Raw genomic sequence first — 19316 nt, forward strand, 5'->3', positions numbered from 1 at the left:
GCTCCCCAAGGCATTCTGTGAAGGCCTTGGAACTAGCCGCATCTTTCTTCTCATTCATGTCTCTGCTGATCTTGAGAGAGTGGGTACCTGCCCCAGCCTCACTCAATACCCATAATTCATTCCTGGCTTAGAGACCTCCATGCCGCCTTCCTGCCAAACCAATTTAGCTGTCAGTGTGTTTTTTCCTAGCAATATTGGTCCTAAATTTCAATGCCATCTCAGTTATTCCCATAAAGGCAGACTGAGAGGAGGGGATGAAATAGGGAGTAAAGAACTATGCTTCAGTTTATCTCTTGGACTCTTCCCAGATGATAAATTTGGTTGCCAAATCCTGATTAATCTCTTTTGTCATTTTTTTAAAGTAATAAATAGATTTTCTTGTCTGAGATAGAGACAAAGCAGAGAAAATGGGGATTAGGCACCAGATTTAGTGTTTAACAGGGACCGCAGGTGTATGGACTCTGGAATAATAGAAGGAAACTGAGTGCAAATGGGGCCCCACCTTCTAAGGAAACAAAGCTGCCTGACATGTGTTTGAGCATGTGCTCAAAAAAGAAATGTTAACGGATGAACGAATCTAGGCATGAATGGAGTTTATAGGTCATTTATTCCTTCAATGAACATCACTTGAGCCTAGCTTGGGCTAAGATGGACTGGCAAGCTTTTTCTGTAAAAGGCCAGATAGTTAGTATTTTAGACTTTGTATACCATATGGTCTCTGTCATAACTGCTCGCTTCTGCCTTTGGATTGTGAACACGGCCAGAGACGACACCTGAATGAATGAGTACTGCTGCTTTCCAATAAAATTTTGTTTTATTTTTTAAAGTTTGTTTTCTCAGGTGGAGAGGGGCAAAGAGAAGGGGATAGAGGAACTGAAGCAGACTCCATGATGACAGCAGAGAGCCCAGTGTGGGACAATAATTCACGAACCATGAGATCATGATCTAAGCCAAAGTTGGATGCTTAACCAACTGAGCCACTCAGGTGGCCATAAAATTTTGCCTTATTTCATTGGAAACTGTGGTGGCAGGCCATAGTTTGCTGACCCCAGACTAAGGAATCAAAAAGAACTGGATATAAGTTCTAGGTTGTTCTTTAACTAGCTGTGTGACCAGGCAAGCAATAGTCAACTGCAATCAGTCAGTTTCCTCATCTATGAAGCAAGATAAAAACAGTAGTCACCTCACAGAGACATTGTGAGGACTGCATGAGACAGTACGTGTTAAATAGCACAGTGTGGTGGTGCCTGACTGGCTTAATTGGTAGAATGTAGGACTCCTGATCCTCGAGGTTGTGAGTTTGAGGCCCATGTTGGACATGGAGCCTAGTTAGGACAACAACAAAATAAAGCAAAACAAAAAAAATACAATACAATGTATGCCTCACAATATGCACTCAGTAAATCATTATTGTTTTGTCATCTGTCTCTCCCCACTGGAATGTAAACTCCGTAAGAGTAGGGACTCAGTTTTGTTCCCTTCTGTATTCCCAGCACCAGTGACAGTGCCTGGCACAGTAAGTGCTTAGATGGATGGATGGATCAGAGGAAGGGCAAGTAGGTGAGCTAAGTGCAGGATGTATAAGCTTTGTTTAGGGGGAAGAGCATTGTTTTTAAGGAGAATATTAAAAGCGAACTAAAAAACCATCTCTGACTCCAAGGAGCTTGCAGGCTAGTATGGGGGAAAAAGACATACCAAACATGATTAAAGAAAAGGGATAGTAGGGGCACCTGGGTGGCTCAGTCGGTTAAGCATCCGACTTCGGCTCAGGTCATGATCTCACTGTTTGTGGGTTCAAGCCCTGCGTCAGGCTCTGTGCTGACAGCTCAGAGACTGGAGCCTGCTTCAGATTCTGTGTCTCCCTCTCTTTCTGACCCTCCCCTGCTCACACTGTCTCTCTCTCTCTCAGAAATAAATAAAAACATTAAAAATTTTTAAAAAGAAAACAAAAGGGATGGTAGAAAATAGAGAAGGCTGGGGACAAAGAGTCTGAGGAAGGAAAGTCAGGTCCAAAGAAAGAAACTCTTTGGAGAAACTTGAGGAGACACCACTGCTTTCCTGAAGTCAGAACTTTTAATTCTGGAAATGTCTGTGGATTTATCTCCACACTCTGATATCAGAAAGCACAGTGCCATAGGCAGTACCTTGGAGAGGTGTACATGTCACAGAAAGACAAGTTTTTCTTGGCTGTCTTTTAGGTTTTCACTTGCTCTACTGTCAGATGGTCCCAATTCACACCTCCATCAATTTAAGACAATGCTAGCATTAAAACAAAAATGGAGGTGAGGCCAGGAAGAGATGAGCAAAGCTTACCCAAAAACGTGTCCTAAGGAACAAGCTTGTTGTCTTAAATCTGGTCTAAAGCTGATTTCTTGTTCGGGTCCAATGAGAATTTCTCCCTGATGACACAGTTCTCTTGCCTGCATTCAGGGCCCCTTTCTCACTAACTGATAGCTAACTGAATAACCATGGATGTAGGAAAAGCATTAGGCCCTGAGTCAGGCCTTCTTTGATTCTGATCACTGTGTCACCTCAGACAAGTCACTCTACATGTCTAGCCTCTGTTTCCTTACTGTGAGAGAATTAGGCTCTACAGCTCCTATTCTGAGATTGGGTAACCAAGCCAACCTGTTCATCAGGAGCTGGGTAGGCTATGTGGCCCCGGTAGACTGATATCTCACTTGGAAACAAAGTGGCCCTAGTGGCAGTATCTCAGGCAACAGGAGAGACTACCTTAGGCCCATGTGTGGCAGGGGACAGTGTGCCAGGTTCTCTTGAGATTAGGTCTAAGGATGCTATGGATAGTGTGGGTATATTTTCATGTCCAACAGTGAGCCATTGGTTACCTCCTTCAGCAAACAAAACATGAAGCCTGATGAAAGCCACTGTAGCAGAAAAGGGAGGGAGGACCCCTAATACAACTCTGTCCCCTGAAGCTGTTGGTCGATTCTCTCTTGGACTTGTGACTTACTTCTAACAGAATAAAGCAGAAGTGATAGTGTCTGACACAAGGTCATAAAGAAGTGAATCCACTGGTCAGGCCTATGGATGTTCGTCATGAGCTCATTTCTTCTTGTCTTCTAAAGAATGTGCTTTTTTTTTCTTTTTTATGATGTTGATTTGCCCCTCCTTCCCCTGCCCCTTCCAACTGCTGCGCCATTGCTTAACAATGTTCCTGTGGCCTTACCCTTGACCCCCCCTATAGCCGTCCTACCTCCAAAAGTCTGAAGAATCGCCACCCCAACCCCCCTCGCCCCAGCAGTGGAAAGCCTGTTTCCTTTCCAGCTCACTGGAGGCACCTGCCATGCACCCGTTGATAAAGATGCCTCATAAAGATAATGGTTCTCAGGGTGAGGAGAAGCATGTCTGTCCCCCCTGGGTGGGAAGGGAGCAAATGAGAAGGTTCCAGCAGGGCTTTTTTCAAACCTAGGAGCAAGAAGACACACCCAGATTCTGATGTGCTCTCCCCCCACCCCGGGCGATGTTCTCCTCACCGCCACATTGAGAATCAGTGCCCAGAGCCTTGTTGTCCCTTTTAGCTATCTCCTTTAATCCAGTATGTGCTGTCCCTGAATTGTAGACACAAACAGAGAGCTGTAGAAGGAGTGATGTATGAACTCAGACCCAGGGCATGATCAGTGAGTAAGGGACAAAAGATTTGCTTCCACATCCTGCCACAGCCTGGGGAAGGTGGGAGCCAGAGCAGTGAGAGGCAGAGAACCACCCTCCCCCTTCTCTCCTCCTCCGTCTCCCTCTCCACTTAGTCTCCCTTCCACCCTCCCTCTCTCCCACTCAGAAGTATGGCATTTTACTGTGAGGAGCAGAGTGAAGACAAGTAGATTTGGTAGGTCCATCTTAATTATTCACTCTACATGATGTCTTCTTTCAGTCTTTCATGGCAAGCACTGTGGCAGAGTGGGGTTGCTGGTGATGGTGGAGGTTGTGGTGAGGAGCAGAGTTCTTATCAACCTCTGGACTACAATACTTCCCTTCCCTTTGGTTTGAAGAGGGTGGTCCATCCTGATGTGGTTAGATGGATGCTTTCAAATAATTCTTAGAATAGTGCTTCTTAAACTCTATATGCAAATCACCTGGGGATATTGTTAAAATAATTCAGTAGGTCTAGGCTGAGCCTAATATTCTTCATTTCCAAAGAGCTCCCAGATGATGTTCACACCCCTAATTTGTGGGCCACACTTTGAGTGTCAGGACTTTAGGAGAGGTTTAATTGCTCCTGAATTTCTTTTTGTTAATTACTTGAATCTATAAGCCCATAGCTCTCAGAGTCACCTGCTAGTACCCTCCCCACCCCCAAGTTACATAGTCGCTGGTCCTCTTTCTCTTGAGCATTTTCACATGATCAGCTGGGCATGAATCCTCCGTATTATTCTGTAGCCTGAAAACAGAAGCAGTGGAACCCTCTAGTTGGGCCCAACTTCTTTTTGGTTCAGACTGATGGAATTTAAGAGAATTTCACTACATTCCCACTATTCCCCTAGAGATTCTGTAGTTATGTATGGCTAACAGAGTGCCACCAAACTTCACTTAAAATGATAAGCATTTATGGGGTGCCTGGGTGGCTCAGTCAGTTGAGCATCGGACTTTGGCTCAGGGCCTGATCTCACAGTCTTTGGGTTCAAGGCCCCATGTTGGACTCTGCACTGACAGCTCAGAGCCTGGAGCCTGCTTCAGATTCTGTGTCTTTCTCTCTACTCCTCCCCGCTTGCTCTCTGTCTCTCTGTCTCTCTCAAAATAAAAAAAAAATAAAGACATAAAAAAATTTTTTTGATGACAAGCATTTATTATTTATCTGTTGCTGTGGGTCAGGAATTCAAGAGTTGGCTTACCTGGGTGGTTCTGGCTCAAGGTCTTACATGGGTTTGCAGTCATCTAAAGGCCTGACTGGAGGATTCTTCTTTATAACCCGTCTCAAACACTATCACTTCTGCTTTATTCTGTTTGTTAGAAAAAAGTCACTAAGTCCAACCCACACCCAAAGGGAGAGAATTAAGCCCTACTTCTAGAAATGAGGAGTATCAAAGAATCTGTGGGCATATTTCTAAGTCACCATAGAGGCCCCCTGCCAAGGCATCCCTGTGGTAGGTGACACACTTAAGGGTGTGATCCCCCTGACTTTGGCTCTTCTCAGGGCACCTGTAAGGTTGTGAACATCAGACACCTACTCCTTGTAAAGACATTTCAAAATGTCACCAGTTCTTCCATTGCATTGTGACAGGGCCCACCTGACTCCTTGTGAAACTACAAAGCAGTTATAATGAAAGGAGGGCCATTTAACAGTGACTAAGAGCCAACCTCAGGAGTCTTACAGTCTTAAATGTGAATCCCGACTCTGCCACTTCCCAGCTGTGTGCCCTTGAGAAAATCACTTAAGCCTCTGTTTCCTTTCTTAAAAGGTGCAGGGATGATGCAACACTGTGTGTTAACTATACTGGAATTAAATTTTTTCTGAAAAGGGGTGGATAATAGTACCTATTTCAAACTATTAAGTGAGAGTTAGATGAGATACTGCATGCAAAGCTCATAACACCTGGTCTGGCAGATAGGAAGTGCTCAGTACACATCAGCTACTATCAGCTGTTGCCCTTGATGTCCTGCTTCCACTGAGGTGAGAGTTTTCTCTGTTTGAAGAAATGCTAGCCATGGGTTTCTGTGCTTCCTTTAGTGCTGCCTCTTCTTACACCTTATCCAAATTCTGAGAGGTCCAGTTGAGCTCTGCCAATAATCAAAGGCTGTTCTGCATATGGACAGATTGTCTTATCAAGCCGAGGATGGTTCCGCTTAAGAAGAAACATCAGCCAGAGTTCAAGGCAGAGAGAGGCCCAGTTGGCCCCTCTCTGCTGACACAGGTTTCTTTTTCAGCACAGAATGGGCCAGAGCTGGCTCCTTCCAAAACCCAGCACTGGGAGGGAAGACACAGTGCTTTTGCCAGGAAGCACCGTTTCTGCTTTGAGCTCCTGAAGGAAACTAACGAGTTGTTTTGAATTGAATCCCAAATCAGTTCAGGGCAAAGTACTTTAAAAAATCTTCAGGGAAATGGAAAATATATTTGTTCTTTGGTGCCGTTTTAAGTTTTTGTTTTTAATGTAGTAAAAAAAAGTGCCCTGACAAAAAATTTGATAGGCTTATATTACAAAGTTGTATCTTTAAAGCAATCAGAGAAATTTTTTATAGCTCACCCTCTGTTTTCTCTCCAGGTATTTAGTCTTCTTACAGATCAAAAGGGATCTCTACCATGGCCGCCTCCTCTGTAAAACATCAGATGCTGCCTTGTTAGCAGCTTATATCCTTCAAGGTAATGACTTTTGACAAGATGTATTTGCTTTCATGCTAAGTACTGATTATATTATTTCAGTTACCACAGATGACTACTTCTTGGATATAAACAGTATCTAACTTGAAGCAGAGTCTGGGTTGGAGGGCTTTGTCCATCCTCCTGAGTCCCAGAAAGCTCTGACCACTCAACCCTAAACTGTGCCTAAGGTCTTCCTGCAGGCTCCTTCAGGTCACTGTGACTCTGTTTGGGGTTTCCTCCACCCTTAGCTGATAGAGTTACTGGGACTCTGGAGAGTCATCTGAATCAATTTTTTCCTAGACTTTCCATGCAAATCTCAAAGGTGTGAAGTACCTTAGAATTCTGGTGTCTCAGAGACCTTTCCACTCAGGAGTGTTCAAAGTTGAAATGTTTACGAGTAACAGATATATTTCCTAATATGCTAATAAGGTAGAGTTGAGTCTGTATCCAGCGGATTCCCAGATTGGCTTTTTTTTTTTTTTTTTGCAGAACAGTAGGAAAGGTGTACACTCATCATCTATGTGATGCCTTCTCCTTCCACAGAGTGCAGAGACTCCTAAGTGCCACTTCTAAGGCTTCCTTTAGTCCTTAGACCTGAACTGTCCCCAGACTGTTCAGGACTACAACACTAAAATCATGAAGTTTCTATCAAAGAATCTGAACTCTTAATTGGAAATCTGTGAACTCCAGGAAGCTACTTTGTGAGGAGAACCTGGAAAATGCTTGCCAGAAAGAAACTTCAGTTCATCTGTTAAGAGAAATATCATAGCTGCCTTAAGAATGGAGAAGTCAGGCATGCCTGAGTCAGGGTGGCTCAGTCGGTTAAGCATCTAACTTTGGCTCAGGTCATGATCTCACAGTTTGTGGGTTTGAGCCCCACATCAGGGTCTGTGCTGACAGACCAGAGCCTAGAGCCTGCTTTAGAGTCTGTGTCTCCGTCTCTCTCTGCCCCTCCCTTGCTCATGCTCTCTCTCTCAAAAATAAACATTAAAATTTTTTTTTAATGTTAAAGTCAACACATGGCAAGCTTGACTTCTGAGAATCCTGTTTTTAAAAAAAATCACCTAAAAGGCAACTCTAGAAGGTGCCTGCCAACTCTAAGCTACCCAGAGGAGCCCCTTTCATTTTTAAAGGAGAAAACCTGGTGTTAAGTGAGATTTTAAATTCTAGTATTTCCTTCAGTTTTACCCTGACAACATTGAATTTTTCTTTTCTTTTTTCTTTAAAAAAGTAATTGATGTCCAATATTGATGTTTACTACTTGGAGTTTTCTAAATAAAATCATAATAAATGACTTCATGGCTCAAGGTCACTCTGGACTATAGGCCCAGGGAAGCTTTTAGTCTCTTGGTGAACAATAGAAATTCCCAGGTAATTTGGAAGACACTATGAGTATATGTGTGTACAAGTACAATATTCAGCTGTGAGTTGAGGGCACATTTTCCTCTTAATATTCATTCTTCCTTCAAGATTTCTCATGGGCCCTGGTTGTGGTTCTCACTAACAAAGGAGAAAGGACAAACACAAAGCAGCTGGCACTTCTTAACATATTTCCTCCTAACACAGGCACAATGTTCCCCATGGAGCACTTCCTGTGCAGAAGACTGGGTTCTGATCTGCTCTGTAGAGAGCGCCATGGGCCCACCACACTACTCTCCGCAAAGCTCACTGATCTGAGATCCCGGCAGCTTTAGGGATGGACACTCTCTCACCAAATGGTGGAGGAGAAACCGTGCCCCATGCAGGAAGCTAGGAAATCACCCTTAGGACCTGGCATTCCGGAATTCAAAGACTAGTTTCAAACAGTCTTCCTACTCTGAGGTTCTCTCAGAGGGGCCTGACACATGGTCAACCCTCAATGAATATTTACTCAAATGTACTCACCTGATTTGATTTGATTTTGACTGAGAGTGGAGTTCTGAGTTTGGGTTATGACTCATTTGTCAACGTGTCCCTACTAAAATCCTCAAAACTGAGACTTTAGACTTCTGATATGGCTCAGGCCCAAAAAGGCGCTCTCTTCCCGATCAAGTTCAGTTTCTTGTGCTACCACCAAGAGCAATGATCTCAGTCCCTCTTCTCAAGGCTGAATGGATAAAGACTGTGATACAGGCTTCTGTTCTTCTATATTAGATATTTACTTGTGGTGACCACAGAATACAGGCTTGGCTCTGGTGTCTCTGCTTAGACTTGATATCAACCCAGGCTACGCACCTGGGAAAACAAAGGTGGGCATGGTCCTGAGGGGCACGCCCTCCGCCTGACTCACAGCCACATTCAGGATCCACTGTTCTTTGGAAATGTGGTGTGTGCTTTGGCTTTTGCTCTATGTGTTCGTCTCTTATTGCTTGACCAGTGCTGATTTACCTACCTCCACAACTGTTTTACTCTGCTTTCCTTTTGCAAGCGGAGATTGGGGATTATGACCCAGGGAAACACCCTGAAGGCTACAGCTCCAAATTCCAGTTTTTCCCAAAACATTCAGAGAAGCTGGAAAGGAAAATTGCTGAGATTCACAAGACAGAACTCAGGTATGTGACACTCAGTTGAGGCTCAGGACACTCTGTCCCCCACAGCCTGAGCACGCAAGCCCCGTGCCACATCCTGACTCTGGGATGTGCCATTTTCAACATTGCAGTGACAGCACAACCCCAAACCCTATGGTGTAGGCTGAGGCCCAAGGTTGAGAGGGACATCATATTGTATGGAAAACAGAGAGGGATTGGCCTCTGAAAGGTATTCACTTCACTAAGATAAATGAAGAGACAGAGGAAGAAGCATGGACTGGGGAAAATGAAAAAAGGAAAAAAAACATTAAAAAAAAACAAAAGAGAAAAAAGGTGAGAGGAGGCATGTGAAACATGGGCAAGCCTCTGCCTTCAGTCTGTGACAGTGTGACAGGTGGCTTCTGGTTCAGGGAATGGGACTGTGCAGGGCTGGCCTAGTTCATAAACGCTGAAGAGTGCCCTGAGAGCTCTTGGTTCAGGGACTGTGTCTTCAGCACTGCCTCACCCAACCCCACAGCCCTGCATAGAGGAAGGGGTCAGAGAAACACCTAGAAGCAGGGGGCTTGTCCTCCTCAGATTCTCTTAGTTTTTTCAGAATATGCCACATTTCATAAAGTAGCATTAATGTGTCCTTTCAACCACATGATATAGGATTCTCTACAAAGATTGATTTTTTAAAAAGCAACAATAGGGGGCACCTGGGTGGCTCATTCGGTTAAGCGTCCGACTTCATCTCAGGTCATGATCTGACGGTTGGTGGGTTCAAGTCGGGCTCTGTGCTGACAGCTCAGAGCCTGGAGCCTATATCAGACTCTGTATCTCCCTCTCTCTTTCTGACCCTCCCCTGCTCATGCTCTCTCTCTCTCTCTCTCTCTCTTTCTAAGCATTAAAAAAAAAATTTTTTTTTTAAAGCAACAATAGACTGTATGGGCTCTACTTTGTGTGGCATTCTGGAGCACTTATACCTCAAACTGATAAACTATAAATAAAAAGGCCATATACAATGCAACACTGCAAAATAAAATGTGCCACCTTATTAGTACACTTTTTAGAAAATTTTTACAATTTTTAGAAATCTTTTTAAATGTTTGTGTAATTACCTTTCTGGGGAAGGATAATGCCAAAGCGGGGGGTGGGGGGAGAAATTTCTAGTGTTAATATTTAAGCTTAAACTAGTTCCTACCCTGACCCCCTGACGTCCCCCCCCAACCCAAAACAAAATCTTTCACCTACACTCAAAACAGTCTACCAACAGTTTTGTCCCCACAGCTTCCTTAGCCTTTGCAAGCAGACCACCTGCCTACAGTGTGTGGCAGGACTGGGAAACCTATCAGAGGTGGAATCCTAGGGGCTCCCCATCCTTCTCCCCCCACTCCATCCTTCTCCCCCCATCCTTCTCCAGGTGCTGGTGTGTCCTTCTCAAAGCAAGCCGGCTCCTCCCATCATTCTTAGGGAAACAGCGGCCCCTTGTGGTAAAGGTCAGAACAAACATGGACTTTTGAGAGGGCTTCTGGTTTGTTCAGAGACAACAGGGCTTTGCTGGGACAGCCTGGAGGCACTGCCAGCAGGGTTTTAGGAGGTGTCAGAGCAGTGGGGACAGTTGTCCAGAAACCTAGTAGGAGACAGGGGATCCCTCAGGAAACGATGCCCACTTTGAGGGCCCTGGAGCTTTAGCCCGACTCCAGGACTGGATGGAGCCCACAAGACCCTCCAGCTTCCAGACAGGGAATGAGGAAGCTCCCTGGAAGGGGCAGCGGTGCTCAGCTGCCCCTGTTGCCCAACCTTCTGCCTGCCACACAAACATTTCCCAGGTACCTTCTCCGTGCCTCAGGTGTGCTGGCAGATGTGGGAATCTGCAGTCAACATAATGCCTATTTGCACAGGCTGGCTGTGTCTCTGGCATGTAAAAGTGTGTTTCCTTCCTCCGACTCTAACATGAGTTCCTGGAGGGCCCAGACTATGTGTTGTATTTCTTGGTAGATTTTACACAGACAGACTGGAGACTCACACATAAATGTGCTGATTGATTGACACCTAGAGGGACACTAGGCGGAATCTGGCATGCTTCTCCTTGTCTTCCTGCACTGACCCATATTATTCGAGACAAATAATGAACTTAGACATGAGCAACTTTCAGTCCCGCCCACCAGCCTTCGCTGTTGACTTGACAAACTGCCCACCCCTCCTCACAGTGAAACTTAATCTGCAGGAGTGTGTCTGCTCCACCAGGGCTCCGGGCCCTGAGGGGGCCTGAGGAGACACTGACCTGTTCTGTGTGGAGCTCATGAAAGCACGTGCTCACAAGGCAGCTGGGAAGGGAATGATGCTAGAGACCCCTTCTTCAGATGGCTGGGCACCAGAGCTGCTTTCTTCCTTTCACAGTCATCACCCCATGGACAGACAGCACTGTTGTGGAATCTGGGGAGCTCAGCACTGTCTCCTGCTGGGTCTTTTCACCCTCCATTCCCATGTTCCCTGCTGGTAAAGGAAGAGGGTTGGGTGGCACCTGCAAGATATACAGGCCCCTGCTTTGTATTTCAGTCTCAGTTAGACCACAGACAAGAAACCCATGGCCAGCAGTCAGCTTACAAGTATGTTTTGTTTGCCTCCAGGGTATTTAAAATTGTGAAATACTACATAAAAATCAGTATTCCTGACGACTCTCTGAAAAGCACATCCAGTGGTGCTGGGCCCTGCATTCCCACAGGACTACAGTAGAGCCAAGGAGCAGCTGCCCTCCTTAGATGGGGTAGCACTTCCCAGTTTGCCATAGTCCCCCCAACACCCCCACTCCCTCCTGTACACACTCGTCCCGGCCCGTGTCATTCATTATGTAGCCAGCCTCAGTCTGCAGACATCTGAGTTTCTGACCCCAGACAGGAGTCTCTGAAGTTGGTACTGGAACAGGGCAGGGAGAACACTCTATGGGAACCTTGGGCTGTAAGACTTACCCTGAGCTCTTCTTAATGGAAAGTTTACCTCAGGAATCTATGAGAACAGGAAACCCTGAAATCATCTCATTTCCTTTATTCCAGTGGTCAAACACCAGCAACATCAGAGCTGAACTTTTTAAGAAAAGCACAGACATTGGAGACGTATGGAGTGGACCCTCACCCGTGTAAGGTAAGACCCCTGTGGTCGGAGACAGCACTGACCTTGCCTCCTCCGGAGGGCAACAGGCAGGAAAGGAGCACATGCCTGTGCCATCCATCTGCAGGATCTGGTCAATCGGCTCTTTTAGTGACAGATGCTAGAAAGAAAAAAATGTATCATCTCTTGAAAACTCCCCTGGCTTCCATGCTGCTTAATTTTGTGGTGCCACATCAATGTCAGAGGGTCCCAGGCAAAGTCAATCTAAATAACAAATCCAAAGCTGGGACCCCACTTTGACAGCAGTGGGTAATTTGGTGGAAATGAAGAGAGGAGTGTAGAAGGCCCCCCACAGGGAATGATCAGAGGCCGCTCAGCGGACTGCCCACCCTTCCCTGACCTGTAATCTAGTTTCTTTCCAAGAGTGGGTTTTATTGACTGCAGCAGCGTAACTCACTGTGCGGAACTGCAGTGGAGTCGCATTTAATTCCATTATTCGCCTGGGAGGGTGAGACAGGAACCAGCCAGGGAGGCTCTGCCCAGAGGAAACCTCTGTAATTGCTCACATGTGTCTGGCATTTTGGAGAAGAGCTTAAGCAGCCACAGTCACTGTGGAGAAGAGCTGAGACACATGGCCTCTTCTCTCTCGACCGCTGTGTCCCCTCCACTTTATCTCCACCTCCTAGTTGGTTTGACACTCTCATCTTTGCCTCCGTGTCTCTGGATTTTTGCCTCTCTCTTTCTGTTACTGGAGAGGCACCAGTACTACCAGATTCTCAAACTGATCTGAGGGAGCCAGTATCCCATGGGAGCAGGTGGATGTTGACCTTTTCTTCCTAACAGGTGAGGGGACACTAGAAGTTTCCAACAAAAATTAAAAGAACAGAATAGAAAGCAAGGAACCCAATGATGTAGGGGCAGAATTGCATTTCCCTTGGCCTCTTGGTAAGGTGATGGTGACTTGTTCTTACATAGGATTTGATGCTGAAACTTCAAATACGAACTTTTAGAACATCCTGGTAACTTAGAAACCCTGGTCACCTTTCCCACCCCCCAGAGTTCCCTACCCACCAGCACAGCCTACTTCCCGATAACTCCCGTGTTCTTGGGGGCAAGCACTGTCAGAAAACACATTCATGCCTGTTTGTACCAAAAAAAAACAAAAAAAAAAAAACCATATGGTTATATTTATAAATGAATTAGCAAAGCTTCCTAAATATTGCCATTGCATGACAGATGTAGCTTAACCTCCATTAATTGCTCAGATAGTATCGGTAGGGGGCCTGCATAGGACTGAAGAGAGCTGCAGAGTCAGCTGACCTTGGCTCCAGCACTGATCTCTTTCTGAGGCCTTTGCAGGCTTCTCTGAGCCTTGCTTTCCTCACCTGTGTGAAAGCACACAGCAGGTACTCAGTGACTGTGCTTCACAAACTGCTGAGTCACTTCAGGACCTTAAAATCCATAGGGGCCTAGAGACAGCTGTCTGTCTCTAGGTGCCAGCTCACCTCCAAACCTGCCCAGGCCCCTTGAGGCCACACAGGGCACCCATCTTTTCAGAGATGAGTCCTTGGGTGAGGATGACATCTGACAGCAGAGAATGGGCAGATAGATGGTAGACAGTGAACCTGAGCACAACTGAGCAGAGGTGGGTGGGATTCTCCACTGTTGCCTGTGGGTCTGGAAGCTATAGTGGCAGCCAGTCTGGTGTCTAGCCCAAGTCCATGTGCACCCTAGGACTCTGGGGCTCCTGGCTCAGCCCCATCTTTGATGAGTTTGTCCTTTATTGGACACACAGGCTGAAGAGGCTGCAGGAAGGAACCCCTATTAATGCCAGGCATTGTGTGAGGCCCAATCCCTCACATCATTCCATCCCCACAGCATCAACTCCTAGAAGGAAGGAGAGAAGAAACATTTGTGGCATACCTTCCATGGTTCTCCTTGGACCATGGAGAACATTATTCTCCTTTAATCCTCATGTCAGCCCTGGGAGATGGATATTACTCCTCCTGGCTTATAAAGTAAGAAGATGAAAGCTCCAGGCGGCCGCAGTTTACAAGGCCTTGAGCAGTAGAATAAGAATTCGAACTCAAGTCACTTCCCCTTTGTTTTGTACCTAGAAGGAACAGAAGCCCCCAGGAGACTCTCTCTGGGGAGATGGTGGGCATGATCCCTTCCAGTCCCTAGTTCCCAGGCCCTACACCTCTTGCTCACCCAAGCCAGGGCCCTGCTGCAGACCCCACACATGGCCCCTCAGCTCATCTCTACTGAGCTGCAGTTCACGCTGTCTTCAGCCCTGCTGAACTAGGACGATTCAGGAGCCTTTACTCTTGTCATTAAGTAGGGTTACTTTGGTGATATGCTACTAGGCACTCGCCTTAATGTTGCTACAAGGAGATCTGAAATAAGCTGGAGCACTAGGTGTAATAAATACCAATGATTTCTATTAACAGAGAGGCAATTACTGGGCCCAGGGAATCTGGGGCACACAGCCCTAGGGAGGACAGAAGAAGAGGAATCGTTTTGATAATTAAATGAGAGCAGAACAAGGCTTCATCTGGGCTCTGTTCTCCTGGACTGATTAAGAGGCTGCTGCTCTTCCTGTCCATACTGATGGTTTCTTTCTGCCCAAAGTGTCCTTGTCTGGCCCTGGGACCAGGAAGACGAGATCCTACCAATGTTAGGTGGGACAGGCAGAGGTCTCCAGCAGCAGGCTGGCTTACAGTAATATCCAGGCTCTGAACTTGCACATGCTGTCCTGAGCTCTCTCCATCTCCCCTCAGCTCCCATCTCCTGACAGGAGCCCCGAGCAGACGAAGCCTACAGCTGCTGGAGCAGGAGACTGGCGCAAACCCCTGGCAGCACAGTGCTGCCTTTGTTCCCCAGCTCTCCAGCCTCAGCTACCATCTTGTTCCTTCCTGGGGCCCCTGGGACTGGTTGTTTCCCCTGGATCTCCTGTAGGCTCAGATTGTGGCTTCTTACCCTGTTGAGGTTTATGGAGTGGCCAGACCCATCACAGACACCCAGCCGTACCCAGACTTATCATGAGTCATGTAGGTGCCATCCACTGCGAGCTGCACGTGCCAGGCACTTACATATACCATCTCATTTCATCTTTATAACACTGCCAAGATGATGTTCTTGTCCTCAAGATAAGAACACAGACTCTGAGGGACCAACTAACATGTTCAGAGTTACTGGTAACGGCAGTACTCAGACTCAAACCCAGAGTTGTCTCTCAGTGCTGTGCTTTTTCAGTTACCATTCCTAGTCTTCCTTCTGGGGAGATGGCATTTATTAAGGAAGAAAGCAGGACTCATTACCAACTCCGATATAGAGAGGACCTATGGCACTACTGAAATCACCATAGAAAAATTTAACGTAAGGTCACCAAGTGGCTTTATGTCTGTTCTGTACAGACCAGGAAAAAATTGATTTCAGCAGGATATAGGTTAGAGCAACCATACAAATAAAATTACAGTGTCATTCCTCTGATCCCTTAAAATCAGCTTTCTAAATAAAAGCCCTTCCCCATTCTTGACAAGTTGCCCCTGACCTCAGAGAAATAGAATAAAGAAGGATTGGTGATGACTCACCCTCATCCCCAAGTGGGCCCCTCTTGGCTGCACAGTGCAGAGAACGGTGGGCTTACTGCTGAGATGAAGAACTTGACTAAAGCCACTTACGTGGCAAGTATATTCCAAGATTTACATTTCTGATCTTTCACGGGGTGCTGCCAAGGCTCTTACAGGGCTGCCTCCTAATTTCCATTCTATCTAGTTTCTTGTCCCCACATTTAAGTATATTGAAACTGTGTGATTTTCATGACTGATTTAATGTAAGGTTCCTAGCTATGAGCTTTCAGGGATGGGCATAAGTGTGTGGAAGACCATTAGGAATCTTCTTCCCTAAGGTTTAAAATAAAGACTTTATCCACTTACACTGAATTAGTTTAGGTTACAGAGGGGAATGGATGATGTCAAAGGGATGCCCTGGTTCTGACTCATACCTAGGATGTCCTCTGGAGCAGCAGCAGGCAGAAGGCAACTTCATTGTATCCAGAGGTGGAACCCATGGGGACTGGGCAAAGGTGGGCAGAGCAATCATCTTAGGGGGAGCCTTTGATGACATCAAACTGATGCAGGTCGAGTTTAATGGTGGTTTCTACTTGAACATGTGAAACGACTCTCTACAAATCCAGCCCCTCCAAGAAAAACCAACATTGGCCATGTTTTGGCAGTAAGTCATTTAGGCCATCACCCTAAAATCAGATAGAAGGAGTATTTCCTAAAGTATGTATTATGGCCCTCGTTTGAGAAATGAGGAAATTGAGGCTTAGAGAAGTTAAGTCACAGAGCAAAGAAGCAGGGTTAGAGTCCTAAACCAATAATGAAGCTCTTTCCACAAGGATGAAAAACTGAAAGTGATTCTTGTACCTCACAACTGCAGAAGTAAACCAAATACTTTAGACCATTATCTGATGTAGAATGGGATCAGCAAGATCTGCTGTGTGGCTGTCAAGACCTGAGTTTTTATTCCACCTCTCAGATCCATTAATGTTCAGTCCTGTGGGTACTGATCTCGTCGGGATGGGAAGAGAACAAAGAGGAAAGATAGGCTCCAGCTTGATAAGATGGAAGATCTGAGGAACAGGTTACCGCTTCCTGTGTCATGTCTCTCCCATCCTCAATTCTCTTCTTGTCATGTAACTTGTCCTTTTGCCCACACATCCCACGGGCAGGCTACCAACGAGAATGACATGTTAGATGGAAGAAACTGGGAAGGTTCCAGAGGTGTCTACGTGGCTGCCTGTTTGTGTTTTTTTAATGCTAGTAGATGTGAGGCTTCTCTCTGTAATTTCAAGTCCTGCTCCTCACATGCCAGAGACAAGCAGCAAACCTTCCAGATGCCCAGGCCTCTGTGGACACCCAGGTGCCCAGCTTTGCGGCAGTCTTCATCCACAACGTTGCATTGGAAGCAGTTTGGAAAACTGATCTCTCCATGTGAGAGACTGGATTGGGATTGCTCAAGGTGCTATTATTACTTCCTGGAATGACGTGGCATCTATTTGGGGTTTATTCTCAGTTTGCTCCCTGTTCTAAATCAGTCAGCCTGGTCAGGAGAGGCAATTCCCCTTTAACTCCAACACCTGCCTTCACCCAGAGGCCAGCCCGGAGGTGTCTGGAATGGTGCAGATGGACAGTGCCAACAGCCAGTGCTGCCCAGCTAGTGGGAGGACCCACTCTACCCTGTGCTGTGTCCAGAGAGCCTGTCCCTGGGATGACCCTCATGAATCTGTCACAGCCTGTCTCCTTCCTCCTCTGCCTATTTCACTTTTACCCCAAATCCCAAATGTATCACCCAAATCCCCCTTCTCCATGGGACCCCAACGAGTGACTTCTCTCTTTCTGCCCCAACTTCCCACACCCTCATTTCTTAACTAGCAAAATTTAAATCCATCAGCATCAGGAAAAATACTAAAATACTACATTTAAAAAAAAAAAAGATTCTGTATTAACAGCACCAAACTCATATTAACAACAATGCTCCCCGTAGCATGTAGTGAGTGCCTGCTAAGCACAACCTAAGATGTTGATAATATTCTCAACCCTAATTTTGCAACGAGGAATGTGAAACACAGAGAAATGAAGGGACAGGTAGTGAGTGGCCAAGACAGAGCCAGAGCCTGAGCCTGTGTGGCCTGACACAAGGCCCATGACACTGTGGTCACAACACAGGTCCTCCTCTGCCCTGTTGCCCACAGGGGTCAGGGGTGCAAGAAGCAGGTGGAGGCCCTTCCCTTCCCTACTCTTTACCCATTATTTCTAGCTGCCCACAGTCCTCTGCTGACCTGACCCTTTCTTTCCATCCTTCCACCTATTCTTACTAGGCCTTTCCTCTCTGTCAGACACTGTAAGACACCCTCCCGACCTCCGCTGCACCTGTGCCTTCCCTTGTTGTTGCCCCTGTGTGTACTCCCTCCCCCACCCCCCCACCGCCCAGGCCTTCTGGCCCACCTCCTTGTCTTACCCATTCATCCGATAAACATTTCCTGCAGGCCTGTCCTGTGAATACGAATAAGTCAAGACGTCTACCCTCAAGTGTTTGTCTTTCTGAGCCTACAGTTCCCAGACTTCCTTGGGTCCTGCACAGTGGGCAGAAGGCCTCCCAGTGCCCCCCCTGTCGGAGGCAGACAGCCTTCCCTCACCATGTCTGGGTTAGTGTGGGTACCCCAGCCAGGGAGCGTGTTTTTGTGCAGTGCTGGCATTTAGATATTAATAACCACCACCAAGCACTGATGACAAGCAGGAGGAAAACCAGCCCCGTGGCTTCACAGTATCTCCATTTGGGTTATTTTTAAACAGCTTTTTGCTGTTGCGCCTGGGTTGAAGGACATTGTGCTTGCGGCCAAGTGTTGGGGTCATGAAAGACCCTGAGGAAAGGACAATAATAACAATACATTAATTGGAAATGTTTGCAAATGTTTGCAAAACATATACTTAGTTTATTCCCGGGGCCCAGGTGTTCACACCTGGAACCTTGACTCTAAGAGTTTTAAGACAAAACTGCATTTCTTCCTCAGATCAAGGTTCATGGGGCCCTGCAGAGACCCCGCTGTTCTTATTCTTAGATCTGATCAGACTGAAGATGTGTGCCAGGAAGCCAAAACTTGAAGGTGGGAAAAACTAGGAGCCTGACAGCCACAGCCCCCACTTGGATGCCTCACACTAGGTGCCTGACCCTGACCCCATGGCACCATGGAAGCCATACCCTACATGCACTTGTGACCAACGTCCTGGCATAATTTTCTGGCCACTTGAGCACATTCACGCCCTGACAGAGCAGTTTCTTCCCTGAGGCCCCTGTCACGAAGGAAGTTCCTCGGAGAGAACTCAACCCATCAGCCTGCTTTCTGCACCCCATGCCAACCAGGCCCTGAGGGAGCTCATTTCCCACGTGAGGGAGCTATGACCTACAGCTTCTCCCCTCTTGGCTCAGCAGAACCTCAAGCCCAGTATTAACCAACCGATAGTAACCAGTGGCCAGGAGGCTTCTTTGATGATTCAGGCACCACAGGACTGACAGTAGCTATTCACCTTAGCTGCTTGCTTCTTATCTTTTCTTCAGCAAAACTTTTTGAGGGAGCCCAGTGTGTGGGGCCATTGTAATAATAACCGCCATTCATTATCTCTCTCTGATAACAGCTTTTTTGAGATGTAATTCACATATGGTAAAATTCATCCTTTTAAAATGTGTAATGCAGTAGTTTTAGTTTTAGTAACAGAGTTATGCAACTACCACCACTATCTAACTTTAAAACATTTTCATCTCCCAGAAAAGAAACCTGTATCTATTAGCTGTCACTCCCTATCTATCTCCCCTTCCCCACAGCCCTGGAAACCAGTAAT

General features: G+C 46.4%; 1 protein-coding gene across 9 annotated transcripts in view; it reads left to right on the forward strand.

Moving 5' to 3' along the window:
• Nucleotides 1-19316, forward strand: part of FRMD5 (FERM domain containing 5) — a 316709-nt gene that overhangs the window by 279344 nt on the left and 18049 nt on the right. For all 9 annotated transcript variants that reach the window (XM_077764516.1, XM_077764513.1, XM_077764519.1 and 6 more), the window contains exons 5-7: nucleotides 6216-6313; nucleotides 8721-8844; nucleotides 11856-11943. In XM_077764516.1, the coding sequence (XP_077620642.1) occupies nucleotides 6216-6313; nucleotides 8721-8844; nucleotides 11856-11943 (310 nt within the window). The remainder of the gene's footprint in view (nucleotides 1-6215; nucleotides 6314-8720; nucleotides 8845-11855; nucleotides 11944-19316) is intronic.

This window comes from Crocuta crocuta, unplaced genomic scaffold, assembly GCF_008692635.1.
Source record: "Crocuta crocuta isolate KB4526 unplaced genomic scaffold, BGI_CrCroc_1.0 scaffold102, whole genome shotgun sequence".
Lineage (NCBI taxonomy): Eukaryota > Metazoa > Chordata > Mammalia > Carnivora > Hyaenidae > Crocuta > Crocuta crocuta.